This window comes from Cervus elaphus, chromosome 3 (assembly GCF_910594005.1).
Source record: "Cervus elaphus chromosome 3, mCerEla1.1, whole genome shotgun sequence".
NCBI classification, from domain to species: domain Eukaryota; kingdom Metazoa; phylum Chordata; class Mammalia; order Artiodactyla; family Cervidae; genus Cervus; species Cervus elaphus.
This window is the reverse complement of record NC_057817.1, coordinates 21228250-21242648: the sequence shown is the minus strand read 5'-3', so window position 1 is coordinate 21242648 and position 14399 is coordinate 21228250. Positions and strand designations below refer to the sequence as shown.

Genomic DNA, 14399 nt, shown 5'->3' with positions numbered 1-14399 from the left:
TAATTGGCTTACAAAATGCTAGATTCATATCATTTAACAGTATTTTACTATATCTTAGTAATTGCCCTATAACAAGTGTGATTTATAAACACTCACTTTTGTTGATTTCTAGGCAAACCTGTGTATGGACCTTAAGTAATTTTGTTGTTATTGTTTTTTATATTATTACTTTTTCCTAAATCATTTTTGTTGATGTTATTGTTTTTGGTTGTTTTAATAAGGGAAACTTTTACCACATTTTGCCATCCCTTTGAGACACAAGCCCTTTACTTTCTCTTTTGTATTTTCATTCAAGTTGTTACTGATCCAAGTTTTTCTTGTTGAGCGGACACTACTCTGGCTTGCAATTTCCTTAGGTTGTCCTCTAAAAGTTTTGCACTTAATTGCATTTGTAGAACTTGGCACCAACCCACTGAAGAGCTCAGGCATTGAAAATGGAGCCTTTCAGGGAATGAAGAAGCTCTCCTACATCCGCATTGCTGACACTAATATAACCACCATCCCTCAAGGTGATGAAAATTCTTTTTTTTTTAATATATTTTGTTGATTTGATATTCTTTTTTTAAAAAAATCAATTTATTTATTTTGACTGGAAGCTAATTACTTTATAATATTGTAGTGGTTTTTGCCATACATTGACTTGAATCAGCCATGGGTCTTCAAAGCAATTTGAATATCTAAATCCAAAAGCTTTGGCACTAAAAAAAAAAAAAAAAAAGGCTTTGAAAATTTGAATGGTGACTCAAGTGGCCAACATTATTTCTAGTAAATTCTCTATCCCTTGAAGTATTCCAGTAAAACTAGCTGGCCACAGGGCCATCCAGGCTGATTGTAGAGATGGCTAGACTCTTTTAGCTATAAAGATACTTACATCTAATGTAAGATGCAAGTTAACACACAATGATTTTAAATTATAGAACTGTGATATCATAAAGAAAAGATTACAGTTATTTAAAAAAAAACAGATTGCTTTTGTAGTACTTTGTTTTAAAAAATGATACCATGGAAGAACATCTGAAATTGAGCCAATTTTTACTTTGAGTCTCTAATCCCATAGTGAATTCCATTGCATTTTAGGACATTCTAGTCATTACTATCTTAATAACAGGATCTAAAATGGTCACGCTCTTTTAAGAGTGGTGGTTGTATGTTGTAAAGAGTGTGGATTTTGGAGTCTGCTTGAGTTCAGACTGTCACTATTTGGCTGTATGATCTTGGACAAGTTATTCACCATCTATGACACATTTGTAAAATCTGTAAAGTGGTAATAATATAATAATCCACTTCATTGGATTGTTTTAAAATTAAATACATAGAAAAATATCTGGCCTGTAAATAAGTAGTGGGTAACTGTTACCTTCTATTATTCATTAAAAGTATTTTAAACACTCATTTAGCTTAGGCAAAGTATAAGCATGGAGACAGGGCAGTGAATAGGATATATAGGCCTGCCTTCAAGAAGCTTATTGCCGAGAGCAAAGCCAGGCAAGTAAACAGCAATCATCACACAGTCACAGGGTTAAGTTCACCATTCTAAGGTTTAGTCAGGAGAGGTTTTTAAGCCAACAAATCAGCAAAAATAAGTTTCTCTAATTTTCACATTTTTCTGGTCCCTGGTATTTCAGTCACACAAAACCACCTCTGTATTCTCCAATTTTCCCCTCAACCTGGCCTTTCCTCAGTTTAGATGTCTTGTTCTTGAATTGATACAAAATACAGGTTACTTGCCCACAGGAAACAATTATCCTTTATTGTGCTTCTACTGAAATTTCAGGTCTAGAGAGTACTTAGTCCATAGGATGGTTCTTACTACCCCTTGCCCTCTCTATAATATTTTTGCTACAAAGCATTTTTGATGCCCATTGATAGCAACTACTGGTATAGATGATAGATAGATGATAGATCAATAGACAGATGATAGACAGATAGATGAGAGGAGATTGATTTATAGTTCACACAGTACTTTCATATTGAGTCTCTGATTTGTTACATGGTAATAGGTAATTTTTACATCACCAGTGCAGGGATTTTATGTTTGTAAATGTATTTTAATTTACACTTACAATAGTACATTTTATTATACACACACACACACACACACATATATTCTCTAAAGCCTTAGAGCTATAGGAGGTAAAGTATAAAGTAGCTGGAATTTAAAGTCCAGGTATTTTTTATTACTTCATGCTACCAGATGACTTGCATTAAAGCACATTCTTTGATTTTGCTGTACTTCTAATTACATCTCCTAAATATATTTCAGTAACACATTTCATCACCTGGTGATCAGTTTTCCTTGATTTCTTATATCTATTTATTATGCTAGGTGCTCTTTTCTCATCTTCTCTACTTACTTTTATTTACTAAACTCTTAATAGAATTAAAATCATAATAACTCAGTTTTATTAAGCACTTGTGCCAAATGCTTTCCATGAATTCTGTTATGTTATTCCAAATGCTTTTCTTGGCTTCTGTTATATGAATCACACCTGTCTAATAATTGAGGAAGATAAACTGAAAGACATAAAGTGAACTGTGACCAAAGCCTCCAAGCTAGGCAGTGGCACAGCTGGGTTGTGCTGGGCTGATGCCATAGCTCGTGTGTTTGACCATTTCATTCTGCTGCCTTCTTAGGTCCTTCTGCCTGTGCATATCTATACCTATGTCATGTATGAGTCTACCTTTCCTAGGCTGGTACCGTTATGCCTGAACGTAGCCTCTTGCCAGGAGTCTTAATTTCCACATGTTATCTCCAATCACTGAGTGATGTCAAAAGGCAGTGGGGTAGAGTAGAGCGATTTTAAGTTCACACTCTGAAGTTAGACCTACCTGGGAGAGAGGATTGACTCAGTCGTTTAGTTATCCCATGACTTCAGGCTTATTACTCCACATTTCTAAAACCTCAGTTTTGCTACCTATAAAATGGTGGTATTAAAGACACCTCTTATAGAATATTTGTGAGGATTAATAGATATAAATAAGACTTGTACATACACAGTATCTGGCCCAAAGTAAGCTCTCAATATATTTTATCTTAAAAATGGAAAAGAGAAAGAGGAAAACAGTAACAGGTGTAGAATCTTTGGCTAAATGCTACTGTGGGAGAGACTAATGATGTTCTTTATAAATTTGGATCTCTCTATCCTCCTATTACAAACTTCTCTTTCACAGTGAAACTTACCATAACTTTCCTTTTGGGAAACTGATGTCCCCAAAGGGAAGACACTTAGAAATGAGGTAAGAATGAGGGATGTGATGATAATTGTTGTTCCAGAGATACTACATTTTTTAAAACACCTTTTCATAGTGACAGGGAAGAAAGGATGTACATTCGCTGTTTTGCTATATACTCACTTGCTTTATTTATGTGAGTATTTTTAAAAATCCACGTTTATATATTCTGAGACTAAAGTGATTGAAATCCCTTAGACCTTATTGACTGTGATTTCCTGACATTTACCTGCAAGAATCATGCCACTGTTATTTCATTTTCTTCAGTGAAGAGCATGTTATTCTCTTTGGCCATCTGGGAGCATACCACAGTCCCCACTTATTATCTAGATAATCTACAAAATGGGTAACTGTGAATCTCTGTTTCTTCATCAATGAATCAGAATTAATGAAAAATAATTTATATATTGAAAAAACTTACATGAGCTAGGTTAGGAAAATGCTAATATCAGTGTTCAGCACACAACAGACAGTAAACAGAAGTCCCTTTCTTTGGTATCTCCCACACAAATCATACTACTGTTGAGAAATTAATAGTCATTTTCAAATCAAATATGGAATAAACTTTTACATTAAATAAAATGTCTTGACTGAGTTCAATGGGATGTAGTGAAAATTTCAAGCCAAACATAACCTGTGATTTTCCAATTTTATTCATTATAAACAACCAACCCTATCTGCTAAGCAGATGTTAGTTCTCCATGTAACCAATTTGCTGTTTTCTTTGTAGTTGTTGCTGTCCTTGTAAATGGAACAATATGTAGGTTTTTAAAAACGGTATAAAAACATAATAGATTCTCAGATGGCAAGAGGAAATGAAAATATAGTATTTAAACTTTTATACTTACATTACTACATTTTTAGAGGTCATAGACATTCAGGAGGTACTATCCAGAGGTTTAGTTGGTGCATTGGATTTCAAATTATTTCCCCAGGTGTCCTACATATGGCAGATCACTTGATTATAGGACTCTGTACTCCTCTAGTATAAAGAAACAGTCTTAATTTAAAAGGATCAAGTAAGCTCTTTCTACACATCATGTTGCAGAAACATTTGATGTTTTTATGGAAAAATTGATTAAAACTAAAGCCAACACAGTATATAAGAGTTATTAATGAATCTCAGTAATGAAATACATGATTAGGTTTGTTTATATATAAGTTTGAACTTATCCATAATTACTTATTTATACTTCAAATGCCAAAAGCTTCATTTTAGAGTCATTATCCTTTGTCAATGGCAGTGTGAACCCGTTAACAAAGGTGTGAGAAACTAATGAGATTCAAAGTTTGACTTCACTTCTACAACTATATCGGCAGTGCCTAGGACAAAAATCTACTTCATGGTAATCGACTACATAGCAAACAGTTTGTTAAAATCAATTTAGGAGAAAAGTAGAAATGGCTTGTACTACTTCTGAAAACATGTATTATTGTAAAAGGGATGAAGGAAAAAGATGAAAAGCAAAACTGATGAGTGAGATGCAAAGCAAATCCTTTTAAACTGAATGTCTTTTGGAAAATTGATGACATGTGTCTGCATTAAGTCTTCATACATTCTCTAATTATATTTCTCTGCTAATTTAACTTCCTGTATTTCCATATTGCAGGTCTCCCTCCTTCCCTTACTGAATTACATCTCGATGGCAACAAAATCACCAAAGTTGATGCAGCTAGCCTGAAAGGACTGAATAATTTGGCTAAGTAATAATGTTATTTCATAATATTCTATCAGTGAAATGGATCAGTATATCAGTGCCTTTATGCTCGGAATTATAAGCATGATGATTGATTTTTGGCCTGTACCACAATTTTTGTTTTTGTTACTAATAACCACAAACTTCAGCTTTGCTGAATTATTATAAAAAAAAAAAAAACTAATGAAATAGTGTACTTATCATAAGTCCACTAATATCAGCCTTATATTTTATGAATACCATACTGTTTTTAGATTAAGCTATATCATATGTACCTAGTATTTGGTTAAATCAGTATTCTCATTCAATATGTTCTAACTTGATTGTATCAAACAGAAGTCTAAGTAATTATAACAGAGTATTCAGAATTTGAAAATATATTAAAATGAAAGCTACCAGGACATGAAAATATTGGGCATTTTACAGCATGTATCAGAATACATATCATGTGATTTTTTTAACTCCTGTTACCTGAAGAGTTTAAAATGTCTCTCTGGACATTAAATATACTCTCAAAAAAATTTTTTTTCTGATCCTTCTAAACTTTTTTTCTTTATAGATGATCATTAATGCCCATTCTGCTTTCTAACCTAATTTCAATTTTTTTTAATATTTGTAATCTGGCGAAGCTGTAAAAAGAGAGTGTTGGCAGACCCTTTCAGCTGTCTTCATGAGCAGCCTGCTCCTGACTCACATGTACTGCTGAATGTCCTTGCTGAGAAGCACAGTGTTACGCCAAATTGGCTCACTCCTTTTTTTGCACATAAATTTCACCGTGGATAAGTAAATACAAAGCATATCATTTATCTTTAAGAAATACATAAAAGCAGATGCATATATAGTGCAGTTTTCCCCTGTTTCTGCGGGTATTCCCCAGTGACCCAGGGGAGCGTGAGGGATGAAGGTATTAAATGCATGTAACTGTAGCTGCAATATGTAACCCTGGTGCCTCAAATGATAAGACACCCATTATCTAAAGCAATTTTAATTAGTCTCTAATGGAGAAAATAATATTCAAAATAGTGTTGCCTACCTTTGTATGTTGATTAGGCCTCTCTAGCTAGAGAGAATTGTAGGTGATGAGTTGCATTTCTCACTGTGTAGAAGTGTCTTTAGGACAGCTATTATATTTGGATTATTATCAGTAGTATTAGGAGGAGTATAAGTATCAGGGATTGGAAATAGTATAAAATTCTAAATGTGGTAAATCATTCATAATATTGTGCCATTTTAGAAAAGTAAGTTTATTTTGTACTGAAAGTGGTATGGAGACTTTAAGATTCCACACTTCAAAATTAACATCACATACTTTTTATCAAACAGAAGCATAAAGAGCTAATAAACTTTAAGAAGGTCAATAGAAATGAAGATTTTTGTTTAAAAGGATGTGAATTCCAGTCATTAAATTAGAGAAAATTGCCTCACTGGCCAAGCAAACTTTCTCAGTTCTTGAATTGATTAAATACATTTCTGTTTGGAATCAAGTTCAGAAAAGTCTACCTCGTAAACCATCAAATCCTTATGTTGTTTGCTGCTCCCTGATTCTGGAATATGAGAGGTACATTGGTGCTGAAAATCAAAACTGTGAAAAGGAGAAAAAGGCAGCCACTAATCTCAGAACACTGTTGCAGGGCAAATATTCCCATTAGTTATTAAGATCAAGAGAAAATCCTGTATGTCCCTCTGCAAGAATACAAAGTGATTTTCAGGCAAACTTCCCTTTTCTTATTAAGCATATATACCATATTCTCTCCTAATAGGTGGAATTTTCTTTGATGGAAAGAATCATGGTTTTTGAGCTATGTCTCCTCTGCCCTCACAAGCCTAGAACAAAAGTCTTTAACATAATAGGTCCTAGAAAACATTTGATGAGTGAATATAAATTAATCATTGAAAATGTAGTTTCCTTCAATTAGATTATTAGGAATATTATATTCTAAGAAATGTATTAGTCGAAATTGGATATGAGACTTCAAGTGCTATAAGAACTAGGAGTCAAGGTTCTGAAATAGAAAAGGAAAGACCAGAAAGAAGAGATGATAGTTTAAGATTGAGGGAAAGACAAGATATTATGAGACAAGGTGCCAGGCTGATAATCAACAAGTAAGGCAAGCCACCTGTGTTATTAAGAGCCTAAAATCAGTACATTTTAATCTCAGTTATTTCAAATACCAAGTCATGATGAAAACTGGGAGACTTTGGTTACCTAAAGTGAAAGTCGCTCAGTCATGTCCAACTCTTTGCGGATCCCATGGACTCTTCAGTCCATGGAATTCTCCAGGCCAGAATACTGGAGTGGATAGCAGTTCCTTTCTCCAGGGGATCTTCCCAACCCAGGGATCAAACCCAGGTCTCCTGCATTGCAGGCAGATTCTTTACCAGCGGAGCCATGAGGGAAGCCCTAAGCCAACATCTGAATCCCAAAAGGGCTCAAAAATCTCAACTCACTGAAGGCAAGCAGGAATCAATTTTCAAAAAGGGCCAAGTCTTTTTCACTAAATTTGAAGGAATTCAAGAGATTCTTCTGCTTTCTTTGCCTTAGAGCTTCCTGGTTCTCTTCCACCTGTTTATTGCCTCATCTCTCTCTGCCCTTTTGGATTGACAGCACCCTGGTTATGACAGACACTTATTCCGAGAATTTTGGGAACAGTAGTTCTGTCTTCAAGTCAGCTTCTTCCGAGTTTTGAATCTGATTTAGTGTGAGGGAGGGCTTCCGTGGTGGCTTAGTGGTAAAGAATCTGCCTCCAATGTAGGAGCCACAGGTTCAAACCCTGGGTCTTGAAGATCCCCTGGAGAAGGGCATAGCAACCCACTCCAGTATTTTAGCCTGGAGAGTCCCATAGACAGAAGAGCCCAGCAGGCTCCAGTCTATAGGGTTGCAGAGAATCGAACATGAGTGAAGTGACCTAGGACGCACTGTGAGGGAACATCAAAGCTGCAGAGTCTCACTTGTTAAACACTTAGTGAAAAAAATGCAACCCAGAACCTTGTATGAATAATGGAAGAGGAGGCAAGATCAAGGTCAGAGATCAGGGCTCTAGGGGTCATAGCTCAGAGATCAGGGTCAGAAGCCAGGAATATTGACACCAGGCATATTCTGACAGTAACAGATTGTCATTGATAGACTCTTTCAAACACATCTTCTGTTAAGCTTTCTGGCAGGTAGATTTATTGACATTACAAACTTTCACTTTTTATTTACAACAAATAAATTTGTACAATAAATAGACAATTGCTTGATTTACAAAGTGACCAAGATAGTAATAGTGTCCCTTTCATTTCACCTCAGTTGAGTTAACTGCATTCATTATACAATCAACTCTTGATCACATCAAGCTCTGTGTTAGTACTAGATATACAAGGCAGTCACTTTTCTCAAAGCAAGACACACAAGTACACAGTCCCCTGATTACAAGAGGGTGACAACTAGATGCTATATGTATCTGCTCATATAGCAGATACAGATTTAACTGTATCTGAGATGGAACCTTAAGAACAAATGGGCTCTATCCAAGCTCAGATAGTTTGAAAAAAATCACATTAGGCAGAGGTGACAGTAAGTACAAAAACAAAACCAAAAAAATGCCTTTCCTATTGTAAGAAGGCATCCACGTGCAGTGGATCCATTCATTTCTGTTTTCTGTTGCAGGTTGGGACTGAGTTTCAACAGCATCTCTGCTGTTGACAATGGCTCTTTGGCCAACACTCCTCATTTGAGGGAACTTCATTTGAACAACAACAAGCTTGTCAAAGTGCCTGGTGGGCTGGCCGATCACAAGTACATCCAGGTAATATAAAGCCACTAACTATTGTGAGGAATATCTAGGGAGCAAATCATCCCTACTGGGATGCCTGGAGGCAGGAAGTTCTGCTTAGAAATGTTTTTGCAGAGAGACATTTTTAATGTTTCTACATGAATTTTCATTCTGGTTCTGTGAGACATATAGGTTTAAATTAGTATTAATTTTTTTAAAATTAGGACTACTACCTTGAACTTACTATAATACTTGCTTCCAGAATGTAATCTTTTTTTTTTTATGAAGCAGGGTAGTTTCAAGTCACAGATCAGTGTAACAAATACATAGTGGTTAGATATCATCTGTAATCTATAGATATGAAATAAAATAGTAGTTTTAACTTTGAGTTTCAACAGACATCTTGTAGGTCAAAAGACAATGTTTACCTAGCAGTGTGACCGAATTAACTTCATATAAATTATCAGTTATCGTTTATTCTTAAAGATAAGAAGATACGGTTCAGTGGTTCACTATGCTAATAGAGCTTTACAGTTCATAAATCTACAAACGTAAGTCATGCTTATTACTTAAAGTAGTCATAGTGATTTCATATATAATAATATAAGATTTCCATTGTTACCTTGAGGAAATTAAACAAACATGTTATTTAAATTATGTGTTTAAAAAAATTATACATACTAAAAGCTCAATATATTGTATCTTACTGCGGTCACAGAGAAAAAATTATGAAACATGACATTTTGAAATCTTTGCTGAATATCAGCAAATTCCATGGACATTTACACAGGGCCCCACATTCAGAAGGACCTTACTCTTAGTTTCCCATTTCTAATTGGCATCCATGTACTCATATTACCTGCATTTCTAGAGGCTCTTAGGGGTTTTACCTACTCTACTTTTCTTTCTATATCCATATAGTCCAAATATTTTTAGTATAATTATGTAATTATCCAACTATCACCGCAATCTAGTTTTAGAATATTTTGATTACCTCCAAATAGGCCTCTTATATATTTATTTCTCATTGTTCTCAACCTCGTCCCCAGGCACAGGGAATCATTCATCTGTTTTCTGTCTCTCTATATTTTTCTTTTCTAGACATTTCTAAATGTAATCATACAATGTGTAGCTTTTGTGATTGGCTTCTTTCACTTATCAGAGTAATTTTAGGTCACCCATATCACAGCATGTGTCAGTAATTCATTCATTTCTATTGATGAATTGCACTTCATTGTATGGATATACCACAGTTTGTTTTGCTAGTACTACACCTTTTGTTAACTGTAACTTCTGATTGTTTAGAAATTAGAAATGAAGTTCCTCTAACCTTGTTCTTATTTTTCAAAATTTTACCTGTTCCTGTTTCTTTGCATTCCATTCAAGTTTTAGAGCCAGCTTGTTCATTTCTTCTCAAATAGATTGCTAGGGCTTTGATAGAAACTGTGTTGAATCTATAGATCATTCAGGGAAGAATTTTTCTTGTAATAACTTTGAGTCTTCCAATACACAAACATGGAATATCTTTCTATTTTGTCTTTATTTTCTCAAATACAGCAATATTTTGGCATTTTTAATATGCAAATTTTACAATTTATTAAGTTCATTTCTAAATTTTGTATTATTTTTGGTGCTGTTATGGATGGTTTCCCTTAATTTTATTTATTTTTTTTAATTTTATTTTTGAATTTTTTGTTAGTTTATAGAAATTCATTTGATTTTTGTATATCTATCTTCTGTGCTAGTGCTAGTGTCCTGTGCTAAAATTGTTTTTAGTTGTAGTACTTTTAATACATTCCTTTGGATATTCTACATTCAGGATCTTATAATTTGTAAATAAAGAGAATTTTAATTATTCTTTCTTATCTGAATTTTTAAAATTTCTTTTCTTACTTCATTGCATTGGCTAGAATCTATGATACAATGTTGGTAGAAGTGATGAAATCAGACATCTTTGAACACTGGGCTACGTGTGACCTCCAATTTAAAAAAAAAGAAATTAGACATCTTTGTTTGCCCTATTTTACAAGGGCAATCAACCTTTTGTCATTAGGCATGATGTTAGCTATAGGTCTTTTGTAGATGCTCTTTATCAAGTTAAAAATGTTTCCTTTGATTTTTAATTTACTGAAAATTTTTGTCATGAATGTGTGTTTTTTTTTTCCAATGTTTTCTTTTTCTGTTGAGATGATCATGTCATTTTGCTTTTATTCCTTTAATATGTTATATTAACTTGATTGATTTCCAGTTAAATAAATTTTACATCCTTGAGAAAAATCATGTTTGGTTTTGACCATGGTGAACTGTCCTTTTATATGTTGTGATATACAATTTCCTAATATTTTGTTAATTTTTTGTCTATATTCATATGTGATATTTTGACTATAGCTTTCTTTTTTGTAATGATTTTTGTCTGGCTGTAAGAAAATATTGACCTCATCTAATGAGTTGGAAATTTAATTTTCTTTTTACACAGACTAACACTTGCTTTATGTCTTAATATTTCCTTCTCTTATTTTAACTATTAGCCATAAACTCTCACCAAGCACCTCTCCTTTCTTCTTAATTATTGTTAAGCAATGGAGACTGTCAAATAACAACAAGAAATTTTCAAAGTTTGAGAATCACATACACACATATACAAACTTTACAGATATTGTTTTGATAGTAATATCCCTTGTTTCTGTTTGTGTAAGACATCTATTGTTCTCTTTCTAAACCTTTTCTTAGTCAAGACTCTCCACCAGCATATGAGTACAAATATTCTGGTAGGTGGAACAGTATTTTAAGGAAGGACCTCATAGATTTTATAGCTTGCTTTAGAAATTATTGCTTTACCATTATATTTTTGCCTTGGTTTTATGATCAATCACTTCTATTCTTCAGAATTCACATATAAATAATGGGACTAAAAACTCATTTCCAAACTTCTTTTTAAGTCTGATATTTAGTTTTGCTAAAAAAAAAAAATCTATAAACAAATTGCCATTGTATTAAACATAACCATAAAATATATTTTGGAAAAAATTTCTAATGAACTATAATATTATATTCATTGAGTAGAACTTGTAACAGAATACATTTTTGTTAAAAATTTCTACGTTTGCTTATTCCAAATACAGTGACATTCAAGTATTTCTTAGAGTTTGTGATTTTTAATTCTGATTCTAATACTCTATACCCTCTTATACTTCACTATATTACTTCCTTATTTTAAGTAATTCTTTAAATAATCTATAATTTTATCTTTTTCCTGAAAACATAATATTCAATGTGGGCACAATTTATGAAATAACCATGAAATCATTCATTTATTCATTCAACAAATATTTATTGAACATCTGCTCTGTTGTAGCAGACACCAGAGATATAGTCACAAACAAAGCAGAACAGGTTTCCCGCTTCATAGAGCTTTTATTTTAGAGAAGCAAACCAGACAAAAAGCAAATATAGTGGTCATTGCTCTGAATAAAAATAAATTTAATTGGAACAGCAAATAGCAGAATGGGATAGTCAAGGAAGATTTCTTTGGTAAGGATAAATGAATTACATGAGTCAGAAGCCTGGCAGACATCTTGGAGTTTATGGCAAAAGAAGGATATGGTGTGTGTCAACCTGAGGAGGGACAGTGCTCTAGTTGAAGAGAAGTGAGTAGGTCAGGGGGGTTAGACTGAACAGTGAAGAAAGATGAGCTCAGAGTAGAAGGATGGCCAGATCAAGTAGGATGTGTCAGCCATTGTGAGAACTTTAGATTTTACTCTGCATGAGGTGGGAAGCTGCTGGGGTACTGAGCCAAGATGATATAACTTGCTTACTTTTTAAAATAATAGCTGGAAGGAAGGAAAGCAGGAAGGTAGAAAAGAGAAAGAAAGAACAGACTTCAAGAAAGCAAAAGAGGAAACAGGAAGAACAATCAGGGCAACTTCAACAATTTAGAAGGAGATAATAGTGGTTTTGGGTAAGGTTGTAGGAGTAGATATGGGGAGAAGAACTGGATTACACGTGCATTTTTAAGGTTATACTCGCAGGATTTGTTGATGGTAGCGCAGAAAGTATAAGGCAGGGAGAGTCAAGGAAGATGGCAATGTTTTTAGCCTGAGTCATCTGGAAAGACTGAAATACCATATACTGAGATGAGGAAGACTAAGGAAAGGAAAAACAAGATTAAAAAGAGAGAGAAATCAAACATTTGGTTTGATGAGTATTTAGGTATTTAAACTGAAGGATGAGCATGCTGAAAAGAATTCAGTAGTGTTCACCTGTACAGTCTCTGTATTTTTAGAGAAAAATAACCACGTGCCATTATTTTGGGTTGCAGGTTGTCTACCTTCACAACAACAATATCTCTGTAATCGGCTCTAACGACTTCTGCCCACCCGGATACAACACCAAAAAGGCTTCTTATTCAGGAGTGAGCCTTTTCAGCAACCCAGTCCAATACTGGGAGATCCAGCCATCTACCTTCCGATGTGTTTACGTGCGTGCTGCCGTTCAGCTTGGAAACTACAAGTAGCTCCCAAGAAAGCCCTCATTTTTATAACCTGGCAAAATCCCATTAATGTCATTGCTCGGAAAAAAAAAAAAACAAAAAAAAAGAAAACTAGATACTGGAAGTCTATCTGCAATGTGGATGTTTTTCCCACATGACTTATTATGCATAAAGCCAAATATGCAGTTTAAATAATTGCCTACAATAAAAGATATTTTGCCTGGCATTTTCAGAATCCTTTTTTGAAGCTTATTATTGATGTTAACTGAGCTATTGCAGATATTCTTATTTCACTAAATGTAAAATTTGGAGTAAACAATTTTAGTAGAGCATTTAATTTCCAGAAAGAATCAAATAAAAACGGTATCAATCTTCTGTAACTCATAGGGGGGTTAGCTCCGTTGACATAGTCTAGCAATGTATTCATCCCCATTATTATTGATAAAGCCTCATTTGAGTGTGTGAATTCAATCCAGGCTATGTAAAATTTTTGCTAATGTCATTGTTTTGAAAAAAATAAATTCACAAGTACATTTAAAGTTACTATTGTATAAAGGTGTAATTTTAAATCTTCCCTAAACTCAATCTTCTGAAGAGAGTAGACATTGCTTTCTTGAAAAAAAACAGCACATCTTTTCAAGTTCTCAGGTTTGTATTCTCCCCCTGTCCTTTGATGTTTGTGTATTATAACTTACTTTATCTATGTTAAGTGTTAAGCTGATAAGGCACAAAACTGACTTTTTCTTATTGGTCTAAAAAAAGAATATTTTCAGTTACTGGATACTAAATCAGCTTTAAAACTATGTGTATAATCAATCTGCTCACAAAAACATTTCTGTACTTACCAGCTGTATTAGAAATATTTCCTACATTTAGTTAAACCTTTGGTTTTATAAATTCTTTTGTGTAGAATTTAAAAATAGCTATCAAAGCAGATCATTCAACAAGCCTGAGGAATGGGCTGCTTTACATAGAGTAAATATTTATCAAAAAGTACGTGTATGCTATCCACATCTAACAAGCAAACATATGAGAACACTTTATTTCTTCTATAATCTTGTATGTTTTCTGATTGTAAATACTGCAACCCAAACTGGTTTAACTATGAAGGGGAATACAAAACAGTCTTGCTAGTAGATTAACCTTTAGCAGAGTTTCTCATCAATTCTTTCAGCTTTGCCTTCCTGCATTACGTTTTCAGGCTGGCCTCTCTTACGGCTGCGAAAT

The 14399-nt window shown here is 33.8% G+C and overlaps 1 protein-coding gene across 2 annotated transcripts in view; it reads left to right on the top strand.

Annotated features, from left to right (window-relative positions):
• DCN (decorin) overlaps positions 1-13398 on the top strand; it is a 36004-nt gene extending 22606 nt beyond the window's left edge. For both annotated transcript variants that reach the window (XM_043881050.1, XM_043881057.1), the window contains exons 5-8: positions 396-509; positions 4842-4935; positions 8578-8716; positions 13002-13398. In XM_043881050.1, coding sequence (XP_043736985.1) covers positions 396-509; positions 4842-4935; positions 8578-8716; positions 13002-13196 — 542 coding nt within the window. In that variant the 3' untranslated portion in view covers positions 13197-13398. The remainder of the gene's footprint in view (positions 1-395; positions 510-4841; positions 4936-8577; positions 8717-13001) is intronic.
• The last annotated feature ends 1001 nt before the right edge of the window (positions 13399-14399 follow it).